This window comes from Magnolia sinica, chromosome 16 (genome assembly GCF_029962835.1).
Source record: "Magnolia sinica isolate HGM2019 chromosome 16, MsV1, whole genome shotgun sequence".
NCBI lineage: Eukaryota > Viridiplantae > Streptophyta > Magnoliopsida > Magnoliales > Magnoliaceae > Magnolia > Magnolia sinica.
In genome coordinates this window covers 47305441-47325952 of record NC_080588.1, presented here as the reverse complement: position 1 = coordinate 47325952, position 20512 = coordinate 47305441, and the positions used below count along the sequence as shown (strand labels likewise).

Here is a 20512-nt window from a genome sequence, read left to right as displayed (position 1 = left end):
ATAGTGTCTTCCAAAAGTAACTCATGAATCACACATCACAGTCAGACACTATGGTTTTTGGTAACCCATGTAGTTTGACGACCTCGTTAAAGAACAACTTGGCAACATGAGATGCATCAGAGATCTTAAAACAAAGAATGAAGTGGGGCATTTTAGAGAAACGGTCCACGACAACAAATATAGAATCGTGTTTCCGAATAGTCTTGGGAAGTCCAAGCACGAAGTCCATACTGATGTATTGCTAAAGAATTAATAGAATGGGCAAAGGTGTGTATAATCCTTTATTTTGTTTCCTTTGTTTTGCCAATTGACAAGTATGACATTGCCCTATAATTTTGGCCACGTCTCGCTTGAGGCTTGGCCAATGAAACATATCCTCTACTAGGGCAATGGTCTTGTCTCGACCGAAATGACCCGCGATCCCTCTCGAATATAACTTCGAGACAAGAAAATCGCGAAGGGAGGTGCGTGATATGCACAAGCGATCACTCCTAAACAAATATCCGTCTAAAATCAAGTACTCACTGCTAGCTCCTGACGGACCCTCTAATAACGACGCGTACACAACTCCAAAATCTGGACACTCGGAATAATCTTCTTTGATGCGCTCAAGGCCTGTAACTTCAACGCTCATGGAGTTGAGTAATGCGACTCGACGACTCAGCGCGTCAGCAGGCTTATTCTCTACACCGGCCTTGTGCTTAAGCATGCCCAGGGTTTAATTTCTTCTGAGAGTTCAGATATCTCAAGGCCTCATGATCTGAGAATAAGACGAATTCTTGCGACAATAAGTAATGACGCCAATGGCGCAGTAATTGCACTATCGCATAGAATTTCTTGTCATAAGTAGAATATCTTTGTTTCGCCTCATTTAGTTTCTCACTAAAAAAGGCGACGGGTGCCCTTCCTGACTAAGTATTCCTCCTATGCCAACTCCTGACACGTCACATGCGACTTCAAAAGCTTTTGAAAAATCTGGAAGTCACGTGACTGGAGCTTCGGTCGTCTTGACCTTTATCTCCATGAAGGCCTTCGAGGCTGCCTTCGTCCATTGAAATTCTCCTTTTTTAATGTAATCCGTGATGAGAGCCATAATGAAACTGAAACCTTGAATGAACCGCCTATATAAGATGGCTAAGCCGTGAAAGTTTCACACCTCATGAATATTACGGGGCTTAGGCCAATTGACGATGGCTTTGACCTTCTCGGGATCCGCCGAAACGCTTTTAACTAATACAATAAAACCTAAGAAGATCACACTACTAGACAAAAACGCACACTTCTTTAGGTTGGCGTACAATTTCTCGGCCCTAAGGATCCCACAAACCTGCCTCAAATAGTTGAGGTGTTGCTCCTTGGTCATGCTATAAATCAAGATAGCATCAAAGTATATCACCAGGAATTTTCCCATGAAGGGCCTCAACACTTAGGTCGTCACGCGCATAAAAGTGCTTGGGGCATTAGTTAACCCAAAAGACATAACTAGCCACTCGTATAGCCCAACCTTCGTCTTAAACGCCGTCTTCCACTCATCACCAGGGTGTACACAGATTTGGTGAGAACCACTCTTGAGGTTAATTTTTGAGAAGATAGTAGCATTGGTCATCATATCCAACATGTCATCAAGACGGGGTATGGGAAACCGATACTTGACTGTGATTTTGTTGATGACTCTACTATCAACACACATACTCCATATGTCATCCTTCTTAGGTGTAAGAAGGGCGGGCACAACACATGGGCTCATACTCTCTCGAATGAAACCCTTTGCTAGAAGCTTGTTAATCTGCCTTTTCAACTCCGCATGCTCCTTTGGATTCATTCTGTAATGCGAGAAGTTTGGTATAGTCGCCCTAGGGACTAAATCAACGGCATGTTGTATATCCCTCATAGGGGGGAGCTCATTCAGTAGATCATCAAGAAAGACATCGCGAAACTCATGCACTACCTAAATGGCCTCAGTGGGTAACTCTACACTAGCTTCCAGTACACTCCCTAGCCACAAGGGCATATACCATCGAGTCTACCTCTGTTTTTCACTCAAAGTCTTTGACATTCAGAATATGGAGAGGTTTGGGCTTGAACTTCGACTCATTCACTTCTTTTGAGCCGTTCACACTCCTCTGTGTGGTGCACTCCTTTCCAGTCGTACTCTTGGGTGGTAGAGGATGACCTTCTTGCCCTCAAACCAGAATGTACACACATTTGAACGACCAAATATAGTGACATCCCTGTCGTAGAGCCACGGTCTGTCCAGAATCATATGGCCAACGTCCATGGGAACAACATCACAACAAAGCGTGTCTTTATAAGATCCAAACTGAATAGGAACAAGATAACAGTGTGATACCGGAATGGAGGTTTCATCAACCCAGAACACTCTATAGGGTTGAGGATGGACTTCCAGCTTCAAGCCCAAACGGCTTACAGTGCTAGTCGATGCTAAGTTGGCACAACTACCACTATCTACGATTAACTTACAGTTCTTTTCTCCACATTTTGCATAAGTGTAGAAGATCGTGTTGCGGTGCCAGTCATCAGTGTTCTTGGCTTGAGCTAAAGCACAACGCACAATTGCAAGGGTCGCAAACTAATGGGGACATCCCGAGCACCCCGTCCACACGTGCACGCCCCCCCCCCGGCTCCTACACCAGAAGGAGGGCCCCACTGTCAATCTGGATCGATGACAACGTCCAGGGAGGGCCTCCTAGGTAAAAGACGAAGTTTTGATTCAAAAGAGTGGGCCCGTTAGTCAAGAAAAGCCCATCATGGGATCTCATGATAGTGGCCCACTAGTCAGATTGATTTTATATTTTAGGTTTTGCTTATTAATGTTATTTAGAACCATTATGGACGCTTCAGATTTCTTTGATTAGTTTTTATTTTGGTTTACTTCATCGCCAAGTAATAGGTTACACACATGGCGCGAGTTTTGGGGTATAGTGTTTTCTTATAAATAGGCAACCCTTGTAACTTTTTTCATTCATTGAAGATTAATAAAAATTCTGCGTTTTCCTATTCTCTGAGTTGTGAAGTCTAATTGGGTGCGAAGCCCTCCTTTCATCGAAGGGTTAACTACCATGGTGCGAAGCCACATTCATCCCAATTCGCCCCCATCTATCGTCATCTTTACTACCCATCTTCTACCATCCCTTCTTCTCATCTCACCCCATCATCTACACTTCGTATCAATTATTTATTTCAGCAACTCTCCTCCTCATAGCAGAATTTCAGAATCTGGCCCTACAGGAGGGCTGAAACTTCGGCGGAGTACCACGCACAAACCGTACATCAGATTGAGTTGAGATTTGGGAGTTTTGTAGTCCATCCCTGGCCGACCAGGGCCAAGGTGGCCTTTTTCTGAATAGTGGGCCCCACACACGTGCGGCCGGATCACACGCACGTGCGTATGGGCCATTGTTGTTGTCCACGCGTGCGGTACTTCTTTGGTTCATCTCTCCTCTCTTTCACTCCGCTTCCACCCAAAATCCCTAAACCTAACCCTAAATTACTCAAATCTCCAATTTTATACCCCTTACCCTAGGGTTCCCCGAATTGGAATTTCTGATTCCTTTGGATTATAGACTAATTACTATGCATGTGTGGATGATTTCTATTTCCCTTTAAGTATTGTTTGGTTCATAATTTTTATTGATCCAACCCTTACGTGTGTAGGTCTAGACTCACATAGATTCCCCTTAATTGAATATTTGGACCTTTGTGTGGGATGTGGAACTTGTGTAATTGTTTATGACCTATGTGATCTTAAATCTGAAATCTTGCACATCATATCTGAATTTTATGTCCTGCATCAAATTTGTATCAGGGTTTATGGACCTCTAAACAGCGATAGATGATTTCTTAATTGCATGTTTAGGGTTTGGTTTGCACCCTACACTAAACATGGAGCAACTACATAGAACCAAATGACCTTATGAGACCCTATATGAGGGAACTATGCAAAGTTACTAAAATCCAGCAATATAGTTGTCAAAAATATGGGAATAACAGAAAGTTACAGCAATGTAAATTACTAACTTCCTGCTACTAGAAATTTCAGCAACTAATATTAGGGACTACGGTCTTCTAAACAACTATATTTGATGAACTGGATGCATGAAGGACTTAAACAAACTGAACCCTAAATATGTGATGTATTCCCCTACAAGAACCCTAGGCTTTGATACCAAATTTGATGTGGGACATGAAATTTAAATATGATATGCAAGATTTCAGGCTTAGATCATACTAATTCAGAAACAATAACATAAAAATTTCACATCCCACACAAAAGTTCAAACATTCAAGCAAGGGGAATTTGTGTGGGTCCGACCTATACAGGCTAGGACTGGATCAGTAAAATTATGAACCAAACGATGCTCAAAGGGAAATAGAAATCATCCACAGATGCACAGTAACCAATCCCTAATCCAAGGGATTCACCAATTTCAATTCAAGGAACCCTAGGGTAAAAAAAAAAGGACAAATAAATTAAGAATAATGTAATCTAGGGTTAGGGTTTATAAAAATAGGTATAAAAGAGAGAAAATAAGAAGGAAAACTTGAACCGATGAAAGTCCACGCGTGCGGACATTGGCAGGGCCTGGCGCACGTGCGCACGAACCTGGTTGCACGTGCAAGCGGGGCCCAATTCTCCAAACAACCTCCTTGGCCTTGGTCGGCCAGAGGAGGTTTTCAAAACCAACAAGTTTCGTGGCGATCCGACGTACGGTTTGTACGCAGTGCTCTGCCAAAGTTTCAGCCCTCCTGTAGGGTCACATTCTGGAAACTAGTTGTAGGGATAAGAACGGTTGCAAAAACTGGTGGATTTAAAGCAAGAATGATTGTAGAAGGTGAGAGATATGGATGGAAGAAGGTAGGGGGTGGACTAGGATAGGCATGGCTTCGCACCACAGTAGTTAGCCATTTGAAAAGGGAGGGCTTCGCAACCATTTGAATTTTTTCACAACTCAAAACTCAAAGAGTAGAAAATAACACGCATGAATATTTTTTTTTCTTCGATAAATCAAAAGAACTACAAGAGGTGCCTATTTATAAGAAAACCCTATACCCCAAAACTCGCGCCTTATGCGCAACCTATTACTTGGCAATGAAGTAAACCAAAATAAAAACTAATCAAAAAAATATAACGCGTTCATGATGTTCTAAATAACATAAATAAGCAAAACCTAAAATACGAACTTAATCCGACTAGTGGGCCACGATCATGAGATCCCATGATGGGCTTTACTTGACTATCGGGTCCACACTTTTGAACCAAAACTCCGTTTTTTAACCAGGAGGCCCTCCCTGGACGTCGTCATTGAGCCAGATCAACGGTGGGGTCCTCAGTGCGTACGTGTGTAGGGGGGCGGCGTGTGCGCGTGCGCGTGATGTCCCCATCAAGTTTCCTAAAGGATTTAAAATGAGTCGGGTTAAAACAAAGTATATAGAGTGCTATTTTAGTAACCATTGGAGTGAAAATGAGGAATTAGTTAAAATTGTTGGCCAAGAAGTTTCCCAAAATGACCACTTTCGATACCTTGGTTCAATAATTCATGAGTGGAAAAATAAGAAGGATATTGCCCATAGAATTGAAGCTGGGTGGAAGAGATGGAGAAGTGCGTCTGGATTTTTATGTGATTGGCATGTACCACTCAAACTGAAAGGGAAATTTTATAGGATAGTTGTGAGACCAGCCATGCTTTATGGGATAGAATGTTGGGCAATTATGGAACAATATGTTCATAGGATGAGTGTAGCTGAAATAAGGATGTTGAGATGAATGAGTGGCAAGATAACAAAGGATAGAATAAAAAATAAATGCATTGAGGGAACTTAGAAGCAACGCCAATAAGTAATAAGATGAGGGAAAGTAAACTTAGATGGTTTGGTCATGGGCAATGGAGACCAAGAACTGTACCGATTAGTAGTGAGATGGTACGAGTTAAAGTTTCTAAGGGCAAGAAGAAGGCCCAAAGGAATCTGGATTGAGGTAGTAAGAAAAAGATTGATGACCAATGATCTAACTGAAGGGTCTGGCCCTTGATAGAGTGGAATGGTGGAACAAGATTCATCTATCCGACCCTAATTAATTGGGATAATGCTTAGATGATGATGGTGGTGGCAGTGGTGTTAAACGCAACTTTACAAAACCAAGAACCCAAGATTGTTAAATAAAATACAAGAACTCAAGATAACCAGATTCTTCGAAAAATCAGATTTTTAGAAATTATGCATGTAAACTTGGCATAGTTGTGTTAAAGTATTTACACAATGATTGTGCTTTCAAACAGAGATTTCTTAAACAATTAAAGAAAAGGAAAATTTGGGCCAGCAGCCAAGCTGCTGAAGTTCAGTCTAAATCATGAATAGCTGGAGATCAGCTAGTACAGATTCCAGAGTTTAAGATCTGAGTGGTAAGGTTAGTAAATGGTGAGGAGATACGGGAATTGTTGTTGAAAGGAAAAGGACACATCTGAACCAAATGACCATATCCCTTATCCAAGTAATCGAGTATTATATATGAAGATCACAACTTGATTTATTGGTTTAAGGAACTTATCTTGTATAAGTCCTGTGCTTTTGAAGTCCTTTTATTCAAATCCTATAGTTGCATAAAGAGGTAGATGCAAATCTGAGCAGATTCATAGATGATGTTGATTATCATAACTTGCAAATTCTTCCTTAAAGAACGATCCTAATGATTTTGGTGTTCATAAGCACTCCAACTAGACAAGATGAAGTAACAATCTATTTGGAACATTCCTAATAATAATGCATTGCATCCTAGATCACCAAAAAAGTTGACGTGATAATTAACATAGAAATCCCCGTCACCAGGATTAGCTCAGACTGAACTGTAGGATTGATGAGAGCTAATAATTTCATCACAAAAGCATTATTCAAAAAGATTGGCATGTTGACACAGCAAACAAGAAAATCAAAACAGTTCTTAGGCATGTAGGATCATACTTCATCCCAGTGACAAACACATCTGAGACAAACATCCTGAGCCCTAACTAGCTAAAATAATGTCACTCGTTAAGTGATCACCTCCAGCACACATAATGGTTTCTTGTTGCTCGCATTTCCAAGAGATTAGCGGCTTTACACAAACACAAACAGAAGCTAAATTTATGGAGGGGCGCTTTAGAATGTAAAGGATTTAAAATTAGTCGGACTAAAATAGAGTATATTAAGTGCATTTTTAGTAACAAAAGGGGTGAAAATGAGGAATTAGTTAAGATTGCTGACCAGGATGTTTCCTAAATGACCATTTCCGATATCTTGGGTCGATCATTCATGAGAGCAGAGAGATTGAGAAGGAAGTTGCCTGGAAGAAATGTAGATGTGCTTTTGGAGTTTTGTGTGTTCGTCATGTACCACTCAAACTGAAAGGGAAATTTTATAGGGCTAGCTATAAGACCAGCCATGCTTTATGGGATAGAATGTTGAGCAGTTAAGGAACAACATGTTCACAGGATGAGCGTAGCTGAAATGAGGGTGTTGAGATGGAACAAGGTAAGTATGTTTTGCATCTTCTTATACAAGTTTTTGCAATGCTTTATACTGACAACTACTATCAAATGCCAGGTTGTCGCCTTTCAGTATGCAGAGGGAGGACATGTTTGTGAGCAAGGCCACAAAAGAGTCAAGAAAGACGATGGTGCCATATAAGTTGTTAAATTAATTAAAAGTTAGTTTTCATGTTTTAAAATTACATGCAGAACTAACATAGAAAAAATGATCAATTTCGCAGCCAAATGGTGGGCCATGTATATGAGCAATTGCAAGACATTAATGCAACTATCTATCCACGTACTCATACAAATGGTGTCCTCATCACCACGTGAGCAAAATTGGAGCACATTCTCTCTCATTCAAACAAACAAGCAAAACAGATTGAATAATAAGAGGCTTTGGAAGCTCTTCCACTACAATATGAAGCTTCGAGAGGCTGCTACAGGCAGAAGGTGCAAGAAAAGAATACAAGTATCTGTTAGATTTTTTAATGATCGGTCATCATGCATTCTACGAAGGAGGTAAAGATGACCCACTTTACGAGTGGGTTAAATCAGATAACCTAGATCGACCAGATGGCGAACGAAACCGAATATAGTAGGAGAGGCAGCATCACAGGGTATCAATGCTAATGCAGTTGTAGAGGTTAGATCTTCCTCTAAAGCTTTCGACCCATTGACAAGGAGTACAAAAGGAAACCAACAGCAATCATTGTCTCATGGGACACGTGGTGGCCACACCCTATCCAACATCAAAAGCGATAGGAAGAGTGATAAAGGTGGCAGGCCAGGTGATGATGATGATGATGATGGCGGTGGCAATAGGTACTGGTACTTGGTAGTGGCAATGATGCATATGACGAGAGTCAAGGTCAGACTTATAGGCCTCTTAGCACGCTCAACGGGGGGAGGCATTTTGAGCATACAACCCAGGACAGACTATGATTCTCGTCCATGTCCTTGTATTATTCAAAATAAGGCATTCAATCATCATAAGAAGAATTAACTTAGCGTTGAGGAAGACTCTTTAGCACAGAGCATGGGATCAATGAACATTGGCAGTGGGCAGGGCATCTCTAGGTCCCTGTCACAGTATGATCATGGGTCATATGGTTATGAACCGTATGGATATCTAACATGAGACCACCAATTACAGTACAGGACTATTTGACTATGGGCAGGGGCATGCTTCTGTGTACTTGAAGAGGTATCCAGGCTATGACCATGGGCGGCAAATGTATTCAGGAACTTCATATATACCCACCCTGTATCTGGCTCCAGATCCATATCAGCCGCAGATTATGACAAGTACGTAGTACAACAGATGGTCATACTGATCCAGTTCGGAGAGGATGATTATCAATGATATGTCAAATAGTGTCTTTATTGGTATCATTTTACTATGATTTAGGCATAGTAATGTCAGTTCATGGAAGAGCAATACTATGGGCAGCCCTGCGGTGATGGAGGTGGTGACTTTCAGCCATCACGCAACTCTATATGGGTCTAAAGCACAGCCATAAATGCGTGTTGAGAGTACATCACAGGTATATTTCTACTTCTTTATCTTTTGAATCTATTGATTGTGTTTCCATACACTTCTTCTTAGATTTATAAATTATGTAAATTGATTTTGAATATAGTTGCATCACTTCTGCTAGACAACACAGAGAATAAGACCCTATACAAAGGAAACTTATTATGTGCACTTTTTTTTGTGATCTTTTGATTTCTAAGTGTGTAATGATGTTTGTTTTAAGATTCCGGTTTCGTTAAAAAATTCGACCAATTTTTCCAAAGTTTTCCAAAAACAGCGAAACATTATGCAGTACAGCCGATATCTCCCATGGGAGTAGCCAATATGTTTCCATATCCCAATGGTGCAATACATCTATCGATGCCAATACTGAAAACATTGCTTCAGGGTTTTAATCATAATAGAGAACTCAACGTCATAGGTACAATACTGCTTTCAAGGATCATTAAGTTTCTTGTCAAGTAAGGAACTAGGTTCTCTTCCTAAGGACACCACTCATGCCCACATGAGAAGCCTTGCATCCCACTTTAAAGACTTTGACAGAATCTAGCAAACATAAAAGTAGTGCTTCGATCATCTTCTTCTTGCTTTCTTTGAAAGTGGCAGCCGCTGCTTTAGTCCATTCAAAAGGCTCTACCTTCATGCATTCAAAAATTGGGGCCATGATGGACCTAGTGTTCGAGCTGTCGGTATCGCTACAAGTTTCACTAGCCAAAGATAAAGATATAATATCGTTATCGCCAATAACCGGAAATGCAAGGAAAAAGAGGGAAACAAGGGGAAAACGATGGAATTTTTCAGTGAAACTTCAGGACATGCCTAAATACACATATTTGCATATTTAGGAATTAAAAAATTGTGAAAAGAACACATACAAAATAAGTTTTCATTTAATGGGACCCAAAAAGCAAGCAATTGCATAAAAAATCACTCCAATAGCAACCAAAATGAGTTTATACATTACAAATGCAGCTAGCATACAATAATTAAGACATGTAAAAGTAAATGAACTCAAACAGGCCAAATCAAGGATGGATTGGATTATCCGATCAGTGTGGTTTTTGCATGATTGAGATGTACATCACAAATCCACTCCTACCATCTGTTTGAAAGACCACAATGGGACAATGTTTTAAAAGTTAGGTAGATCCAAAACTCAGGTGGTAGGCCATACCAACAAAACAATGGGAACAACAACACATTGAAACCTTCTTGTAGGCCGTAGCTGACCATATGATGTTTATTTGCCATCCAAACCATTAGTACAATTATTACAACTCACACAAATTGTATGAACAAATACCATCCTGATACAAAACTTTTGTCACTGTTAGGGGTTCAATCCCCACTATTTCATGTGGTATGGCCCCCCATGACCTTTGGATCTGCTTGATTTTTAGAATCCTGTCTTATTGTGGTATTTCAAAACAGATGGACGGAGTGGATTTGTGACGCACATTTCTCTGGACCGACGTAGGGGCCACACACAATCCGCTCCCAGTTTCATAAGGGTACAAATTAGGTGTGTTACCCAAGCAACATCTTAGTGGGTGTTACCCTTACCGTAGGGCCCACCTTGATGATATATTGCATATCCACTCCACCCATCCGTTTTTATAGCCCATTTTAGGACATAGATCCAAAAATTAAGTATATACAAATCTCATGCGAACCACACCACAAAAAAGAGTGATGATTGAAGGGTAACCCCTAAAAACTTCCTGAGGCCCAATGTAAAGTAGATCCATAATGCTTTTTTGCCATTGAACCCGTTGATTAGGTCAACCAGAACTGGATGAAATGAATATACAAATATTAGCTTGATCAAAAACTTTTGTGGCCTACAAAAAGCTTTTAATAGTCATTCGCTACTTTTCCCAATGGCGTGGTCCACCATATATTTGGATCTACTTCAGTTTTTGGATAAGGTACTTGAATGAGCTTAAAAAACGGATGGGCAGGATGGATGGGGAAAACATTCATCAAGGTGGGCCCCACACGGTAAGAATAACACCCGCTAAGTTGTTACTTGGGTAACAGCTAATTAGCTTCCGTTGCATAAAGGAATGGTATTTGACACTCTGGCTACATATGATGCTTGATACCTAGCATTTGAAAATGGTACATTTGGCAAATTCTAACATAATCTAAACCGTGTTTTCTCTTCATCAAGGTCTATGTGGCCAAATCACAAGGTTGGATGGAAAAAAAAAAAAAACCATTACAATGGCCCAAGGAAGTTTTTAATGGTGGGAATTTAATCAACCACTGTTTCCCTTGGTGTGGTCCACCTGAGATGCAGATCTGCTTCGTTTTGGGCTCATGCCCTAAAATTATCTGTCAAAATAAATGGAGAACATTGATAAAATGTCTATCATTATGATGGCCCCACAAAGCATGGACCCACCAACCCACGAATCCAAACAGGTCGCATGCCCAACGACTTTGTAGGAAGGGAATTGCGCATCGTGTAAATTAGTACGCTAAGCGTACTAAGTCAAGTTTGTGGGGCCCATTGTGATTTATGTATTTTATCCACTCCGTCCATCCATTTTACCAGATAATTTTAGGGCTTGATCCCAAAGATGAAGCATATCTAATGCTCAAATGGACCACACCACAAGAAACAGTGTGAATTGAATGCCTACCATTGAGAATCATTAGGGGCCACAGAAGTTCCGTGTCAATTTGTATTTTACCTTCATCCATCTCTATGTGATCTTATGAATAGCTTGGATGACAAATAAACATCACTGTGGGCCCTACGAAGGTTTCAAAGGTAGGAATCATTGTCCCCACTGCCTTGGTTGTGTGGTCCACTCGAGCTTTGGATCTACCTCATTTTTGGGGTCATGACCTAAAATGATCTCGCTAAATGGATGGTCCGTGTGGATATAACACATACATCATGGAGTCCACGAAACTTGGTGACATCCACATGACGCAAATCTGCTCCCGTAAAAACCCTTTAAGAGGCCATTTTCGAAAAGGAAGAGGGTCCCGAAAGGGGACCCTCAAAACCCTAAATTCCCGAAAGAAAATCTCTCCAAATCCTTAATCTTTAGCAGATTCTTCGCCGAAATCATCTTTTGGGTTGAAATTTATGTATTCAAAGAAAAAAAATGGAAAGTAGAGATTGCATGGCACTTACGGCACATCGATCGATCTTGGCCCACTGCAATTTTTGATCACCGATACTCTTCTACTATTGGCTTGCTGCCATTTCCTATTAGTGATCCTCTTCTACAGGAACGGAAATCCGCAAGTTTCCCCATCTTTTTCCTCTCTTTTTTTTTTTTGATATTTTGTGTATTTACGTAGGGCCCCGATGTTATCGGTCCTTTTATTGTCGAAAAGGGGTTGTTGGCTACAGTTATCTCATGACAGGGTAAGTAGATACAGCAATTTCTCAATGACAACTGAACTTTTTGCAAAAAATCGATAAAATAGCTGAAAAATCAGCGATATTAGGAAGAGAAACGAAAAAATGGAGTTTCGGTGTCTCAACTCCAACAATACTGATAATTTAAACACTGGATGGACCTGAAGTTCTCTGCGAATCTCCAAAATATAACTAGCCCATGATGGCTGAGGACCTCGTGAATGCTCATCAAAGTTGGGCCAATCGAGAATAACCTTTCACCTTCTTAGGGTCAACCCTCTGCTGAAAAAATGAATCCTAGGAAGACCACTTAGGGGCTCAAGAACAAGTTAACAATACAGTTTGAAATGCCTTTCTTTTATTTTGAAAGAAACCTATGTTGATGCCATACGGACCGCTACGAGTTGTTATGGTCCATTTTTCTGTTATGATCATTACGAACCCGTAATGCGTAACCGTGAACAGTTACTGTTACATTACGTAACTGTTTTTTTAATACCTTACTCATGAAGGTCACTTTTTCATGTTAATGTAGAGTTTTTCTTAGTGCAAAACTCTCCTCACCTATCGAAGATGGATTAAATTATCCTATTATGAACGATTGTAGATGAGAATGTCGTTGAAGTACACAACATAAACTAGACCATGAACAATCGTAGGATTTGTCATAACTCGTATGAATGTTCGGGTGCTTTTGTCAAGCCAAATGGCATCAATAGCCATTCATAGTCTATCTTCTCGTCTAAAAGGCAATCTTTCATTCATCCCCAAGACGAATTCTTATTGAGTAATACCCACTTTACAATTTTTTAAGGATCATGAAAAGACTATAGAAAGGAAGAAAAGAAGAAGGAAAAAAAAAAAAAAAACACAACATAGAGGGGAAAGACTCAAACACAACAAACCTGACATAAATTGAAAGGTACCCAAAGCCTAAAGATACAAAGCCACAAGTTGACTCAATGATGCATATTAACAAAGAGAAAGTTAGAGCATGCCACGCCTAGTTTGTTCGAGTGCTGCCTCGAAGTTCACAACTCTAGGAATGGCTTCAAAGCTGATATGAAGCACACCACACAGGTCACGAGTTTCCACACAAATGACTCCTAGTCTCCATGGATGGGTTCCACCTTTGGCCCAAGCAATGCATAGCGTGAATCACCCTTGATAACAGTTGGAGAAAGGTTAAGGCTAGTCACCATCTTAACAGAGTTAGGATAAGCTATGGCTTCAGCCCTGTTAGAATCTGTGATACCAGCAGGGCCAACAAACTAAGCAAGCAATCCCGTCATGATTACGTGCTAGCCATCCTACTCTGCGAGCCCCAGATTTCCACTTGAACTTCCATCAAGGTTTGTTGTGTACGTACCTTGCTTTGGAGGCTTCCATCTTGTGCTTGATGCTTCTCTACGCTGCCCATAGACCAAAAGGTCATTCCCAATTCCTGATCATTAAAGACACCGAGTATCGCTTGAATAAATTGGGCAACTGAGCCTATCACTAGGGCTGTACACAAACCGAGTTAGCTCGGTTAGCTGGCTCGACTCGAAAAAGCTCGATTTGACTTGGTTCGAAACTGAGTTCGAGCCGAGTCGAGCTGATTTTTTGAGCTGAAAAAAATTTCGAACCAAGTTCAAGCTTGCTCGAGCTCGACTCGACTCAAATTGAACCCAACTCGAATCGAACTCAGATCGAACCAGTTCAGTGACTTGGTTACTTTGATATTGATGTTGCTCACCAAATGTTTGATGAAATGACTCAACGAAGTGTGGCTGGTGGCAAGGAAGGTATGTATATGAAACAAATACCCTTTTTTCTTGATTTTTATGTTGCTTAGATGGCGTTTGATGAAATACCTGTAAAACCACTACTGCTGTTTTACATACAGTGAGATTTTGAAGGTGCAGTCCATGTGTTTGTGAAAATGTTGCAAACTCAGCTCAATCTTGGCTCGAACTAGTCTGAGCTACTGACCGAACCGAGCCAAGCTGGCCAGTCAGGCTCGAGGACCGAGCCGAGCCGAGTTCAAGCTGGGGTCAGCAAGTGCCCGAGCCGAGTCGAGTTGTGCCCAGCTCGACTCGGTTCAACTCGTGTACACCTCTACCTATCACAAATACCATAATTTTGTGCATCGTCTACTCTTGCGAGGACAATAACAATCTAAAAATCCAACTATTTCCTTCCTTCCAAATGAACCATAACCCAGAAATTAGTACCCACTTCGCAAACTGATCTTCGAAAAAGATTGTAGAATTTCACATCATGTCTGGCACATCAGCTAAACATGGGATTGGAAAATAGTATTTTATCGTTATTTTGTTGATGGCACATGTATCGAAACACATCCACTAGCTACCATCCTTCTTTCACATCAATAATGTGTTGGCACCATATATGAGCTGATCGGAAAGTGATTTTGTGGATTTGGCGATTTTGTGTTAAATGGAGGGTTCGGAAAGATGAAGGTGGAGATTTGGATTCGTTTGGGTTTTATGGCTTTAAATATGGGGTTTTTAGAGGGTGGGATTTTATTTTATTTTTTTGGTAGGGTGTAAAAAGTGATGGCTAGGTTTTTTTTTATGGAAAGTTGCCACTAGAGTTTTGGGCGGAAGATGGGAATGATTAAGTTTTGGATTTGGGGGAGTGGGTATGGTGAGGACTTTGATGGGTTTGAGATGGAATTGAAGGAATAGGGGAAAGAACATCAAAACTCAAAAGGGTTTTAAAAAAAAAAACAAAACAAAACAAAACAAGAAAAAACAAAGCTTAATATCTCCACACATCCAAGCACAGGCCTGTCATAGGCAAGGTGTTCCATAACGGTAACGGTGGCCGTAACGGCTACCACCGTTACCATTATTTTTTGAAAAATGTGCTTCCTAGACCGTTACGGGACCGTTACGGGGACGTTATGGGACCATTACAGACCGTTACAGGGCCGTTACGGCACGTTTTTCTATAACGGCCGTTACGGCCGTTTCAACCCCGTAACGCGTAATGGTTATGACCGTTACCGTTACGTAACGGCCGTTACGTAACCGATTTGGAATACCATAGTCATAGGCTTAAAACAAGAGGAACCAAAATAAGGGTGAAAAGACTAAAATGCCCATGCCCCCATTTATTTCATAATAAATCATAATTAGGAGTATTTAGGTCATTCCTCTTTAGTAAATCAACATAAATAGAAAAATAACTATGGCCATCTCACACGTGTAACCATGGTCCACACGTGTGATCAAAAGACCCTAAGTGGAAAGGGCTTGGTTGCATCAGTCTCCAACAAGCATAGTAGATAATCTAGTAGATTAAATGGTCAGTATTGAGGATGAGATGCAAATTGATCATGCCATGAACTACTTGTACAATATTACACCTAGTCACATTGAGAAAGACTAGATATCCCTTAAGATGCTTATAGAGAACAAGATAACCACATGCAACTGGCCCATGAAAATGGCAAATAATCAAGCAATATGGTGATTAAGTGGCATTTTTTTTATTCATGATGCATATAATCTTGAAGTAAAAAAAATCTTTAACAGCAGTAGTGGGATCAGAAAGGTATAAAATGAAAACTTGAAAGATAACCCCCTCCTCTTCACAAATAGTAAAAGATAATACAGAAATTAATAGCACACCTTGCCCTCAAATAGTGATGCATCATACAGCCTCTCTGAACAAAGATTGTATACTTTGTATTTCCCCTGCAAATAAAGATCATTAGCAACCTACATGGGAAATATTCCATGTCCATTACTGATAGATGCAAGGAAAACTCCTCATTATGTCAGTAAATACAACTCCATAAAACATCTTGAAAAGAAACGTAATTATTTTAAAGAAGACCACAAGATAACACGATACACGAGTCAGAAGCTAGAATAGCTAACTTAATTAGTTAAGCCAATTCAAACGAGAGTTATCCCTAGAGGTCAAAACATAGCTAAATTTTTCTATGGAGATGAGCAACTAAGTTTTCTATGGAGATAAGCTTACAAGTAGCAATACCACAGAAAAACATTTAAGGGACGAAACTGTAATATTACATCTAAAGATGTCAAGTTAACAAGATACAGTGATACAACATTTTCAAAGACCAGATCACACTGAAAGAGACCCATATTGAAGGATGTATAGGTGGGAACATGTCAAGCTGCATTAATAGAAACTATCCTTCTATCCATGAAACATGACAACAGTGCTGTGAAATAAAATACTTCCGCTAGGTTCATTTGAAATGAACTCCCAATCATTTCATCCTTGTTCGTTGTTTTCATTTAGTTTTAAAGCGAACTCTCAAATCTTTTTATCAGTTTTTCTATGGGTTCTGCTGTGAAATTTTTCATATTATCCTCCGGTCTTTTCTCTGTCTGGAGGGGACTTTCAACCGCTTTTATTTTTGAAAGGTTGATTCAAGAACTGCCATGATTCTTCTCTATCTGAATGACAGTGTTGTCAAAAGCAGGCTTCAAAACTCTAAGTCGACTAGGAAGCCGAAGGCGTCAAAGGAAAATCAATTTAAAATATGCAACTGAGGGTGTCGGCCAGTAAGGATAAAATAAATAAACAAATAAATAAATAAAGAGCATAGGCTGATTTGCTGGTAAGTTACTAGATTAAAAATAAATAAATAAATAAAAACTATCCACCAGCACAAATCCACATAAAAATGAAGAAATTAAAGGCAGATGAAAGAGATTCTTCTTCAAGGTGAACAAGACACACTGGTAGTACTACAATACAACATTCACCAAACCTAAAACATCTTTCATTGCCCACCAGGTTCATCAATACACTTTGAAAGATTGAATCTCTCATAAATGTTGAATGAAGATTTATAAGTTATGAGAAGGTTCTTATTACTTTTGCAAGGGCATCAAGAACTATAAATATATGAAATCTCCTATGCTTATTAACATGTTATAGAATGTTGATTGTGAAAATGCCTTGGTTTGTCAATTAGCGTGAGGATTGAGTCAATGAGTCAAGTGAGCCCCATATGAAGATCGTTCAAGCCATTGCCTCAATTGGATGTTTGTTCTGAGCTTGTCACAGGTAAATTAAGCCTCACATCCCATGTCCCAAAACACCCAGGTAAATAAATCCTTAAAAAGCCTTAGAACAACATAGGAGTTAAAAGTCTAAAAACTTAATTCTCAAACAGGGAAATTTTCTAAGTTTTCTGCTTTGTTCGATGACATTGAGATTCAGTTGATGAAATCGAACACTCATTTTCGATGACATATCGAAATAAGGCCTTTTGTGTCCAGCAACCACAAAGTATTTAGACAGAATATTCGATGAATCGAACATTCCTTCGATAACATCGAATAGCAATAATCGATGTCAACGAGAGAGAGTTGATGAAATCAAAGGACTTAGAGCATTGTCCTGCAAATCTTCTTGGAAAATATTCTGACATTGCTCGAGGAATTGAACGAGACCCGATGACATCGAAATTCAAACTTCGATATCATCGAGAAAGGTTCGATGACATTGAATTTGGACAAGTGTATGTCCAGCAAGCTTCAGAGGAGAAACAATGGAAATGTTCGAGGAATCGAGATAGCTTCGATGACATCGATATTCAAAGTTCGATGACATCGAGGAAGTCTCGATGACATTAAAAAAGGACAAAGAAGTGTCCAGCGAGCTTTCAAGGAATATCTTTTGAAAAGATCGATGACATCGAAATTTGAATTTCGATGACATCAAATCTAAATCGATGACATCGCAATTAGCCTTTTTATTTGTCCAGCAAGCTCTTGTGTAAAGTCACATATAATATCGAGGAATCGAACTACGATTCGATGGCATCGAAGTTCAAATCTCAATGACATCGAATCAGGTTCGATGACATCAATCATCTATCAAAAAGTTCCAGCAATGTTTTACAGTTGAACCGATATTTGATGGCATCGAAAGTATACGTTTGATGACATCGAATCAGGTTCGATGACATCGAAATCAGTCAGAAATTGACAGTTTTATTTCCATTAGAGCTTTTTGCCTTTATGGGGAGAGCTTGTTTTTGGTTGCTATATTGAGAAAAAGAGAGAGAGCTTTGAGAGAGTAATTACATATCACCTACCCTAAGCCCTTTTTCTCATGGGAGTTCATCTTTCAATCCACCCTCATCATTGACATTCAATAAAGTGAATTGGTGAATGAACTTCTTCATTTAAGGATCATCCAGCTACCATCTTAATGGCAAATCATTGAGCTGTGATCCCTTGAATGCTTAAGAACTTGGAATCTCTCCGTCTCTCAAATAAGTAACATTCATTAGAGTAGATTTCAACATAACCTTGACTCAACCCATCGCCTTATATTGGAGCATCATCAGTGTTGTGGATCAGGGAAGCTAAAGAATCTTCGTCATCAAGGGAGATCGTCTTCATCAACGTGCAGAACGGGACTCATCTACTTATCTATAAGTCATTAGAGTCTAGAGACCCTGTTGATCATTCCTTGTGTAGGATTGGGTCACAGGTACATCTCACCCCTTACAAGCCCTCATAGGAGGCCTCCGACGTACGTTTAAGTTCTTAGTGTAGGACACTTGCTCTTGTGTAGGGCACAAACTCAGGTCCTTTGTGTCGGTCCTTGTCCTGTGTGGCCTAAACTAGGGTCCTCGTGTAGATCCTTGACCTGTGTGATCTAAACCTAGATTCCTTGTGTGGATCATTTGCTCTTGTGTAGGACATAAAACCTAGGTTCCTTGTGTGGATCCTTTGCTCTTGTGTAAGGCATAAAACCTATGTTCCTTTTGTGGATCCTTTGCTCTTGTGTAGGGCATAAAAACTAGGTTCCTTGTGTGGATCCTTTGCTCTTGTGTAGGATATAAAACCTAGGTACTTTGTGTAGGACATTTGCTCTTATATAGGGCATAAACGTTTTCCGTGTGTAGGCATGTTTAGGTACCTTGTGTAAATCCTAGAGTCAACCTTGTATAGGTTGTAAAGGTTTGAGGTTAACCTGATTTGAAACCTCCGTTAGTGAAATCCGATACACTCAAGGGAAGAGTGCGTCCGCCAGGAGTGGAGTAGGCACATAACCGAACCACTATAAACGACTGTGTTTGGGATTGCCATTTGCATATTCTTTTATTGTGTTTACTTTAAATGTTCACATAAAGCATGATAACATGATTATCTAGAACTGATAAGAATCACATCCCACACACTTTCACATAGTTCATCCATCATCATAGACTAATTGTTATATCTTGTTTAAATATTGAGCAGTCTTGTGATTAGATCCTCTACTTGGCTTGGAAGCCATTAGAGTTGAAATGAGTATATCTTGATGGTTACATCTTAGATCAAGATTAGGTTAATAGGATTTCAAATTAGCATAAAATTTTATAAAAGTCCCCCCCCCCCCCTCTAGGACACTTTGACCTATTCTTACGTCTACTATAGCAGTCCTTACTGTAATTTCAGATTGGCTTGAAGACCCTAAAGAATGGTCAATGTCCGAGGAAAATTAATCTAAAATTTTGAGTCAAATGGTGTTGGGCTGCTTAAATATTTCTTGGTATTAATATTCGCAATACAAATTAAAGGATAGAAAGAACATAAGTTTCCTCATGATTCAATGGTAAGATGCTAGATGCAAAACTATACACCAGGAAAATTCACACGAGAATGAAGAAACCAAAGGAGATCAAAAGGATTCTTCTTGAAGGTGCACTTAAATTTAAAATAAATAATAATAATAAAAAAAATAAAAACACCCACACTCACCAAACCTAAAACATCTTTAGTGTCACCAGTGTCACTAGGCTCTTCAATACATGTTCAAAGAGTGAATCCCTTATATGAATGGTTAATGAAGAATTATGAATTATGTGGTGGATATGATAATGAATCTGTGAAAACTGCAACATTATTAGGAATTGCACAATGATGATTAGCTTGAAGATCCCAACACAAGATCTACATCAAAGGAAAATTAATTTAAAAAATTTGAGATGAAGCGTTGGGCACTTAATTATTTTCTTGGTATCTATATTGGCGCAATAAATGAAGCAACAACTTTTATTTCATTTCTCAAACCAGTCTT

General features: G+C 39.7%; 1 protein-coding gene across 1 annotated transcript in view; it reads right to left on the bottom strand.

Moving 5' to 3' along the window:
• Positions 1-20512, bottom strand: part of LOC131228641 (phosphatidylinositol 3,4,5-trisphosphate 3-phosphatase and protein-tyrosine-phosphatase PTEN2A) — a 74049-nt gene that overhangs the window by 15576 nt on the left and 37961 nt on the right. The window contains exon 5 of the mRNA XM_058224447.1: positions 16084-16149. Within this exon, the coding sequence (XP_058080430.1) occupies positions 16084-16149 (66 nt within the window). The remainder of the gene's footprint in view (positions 1-16083; positions 16150-20512) is intronic.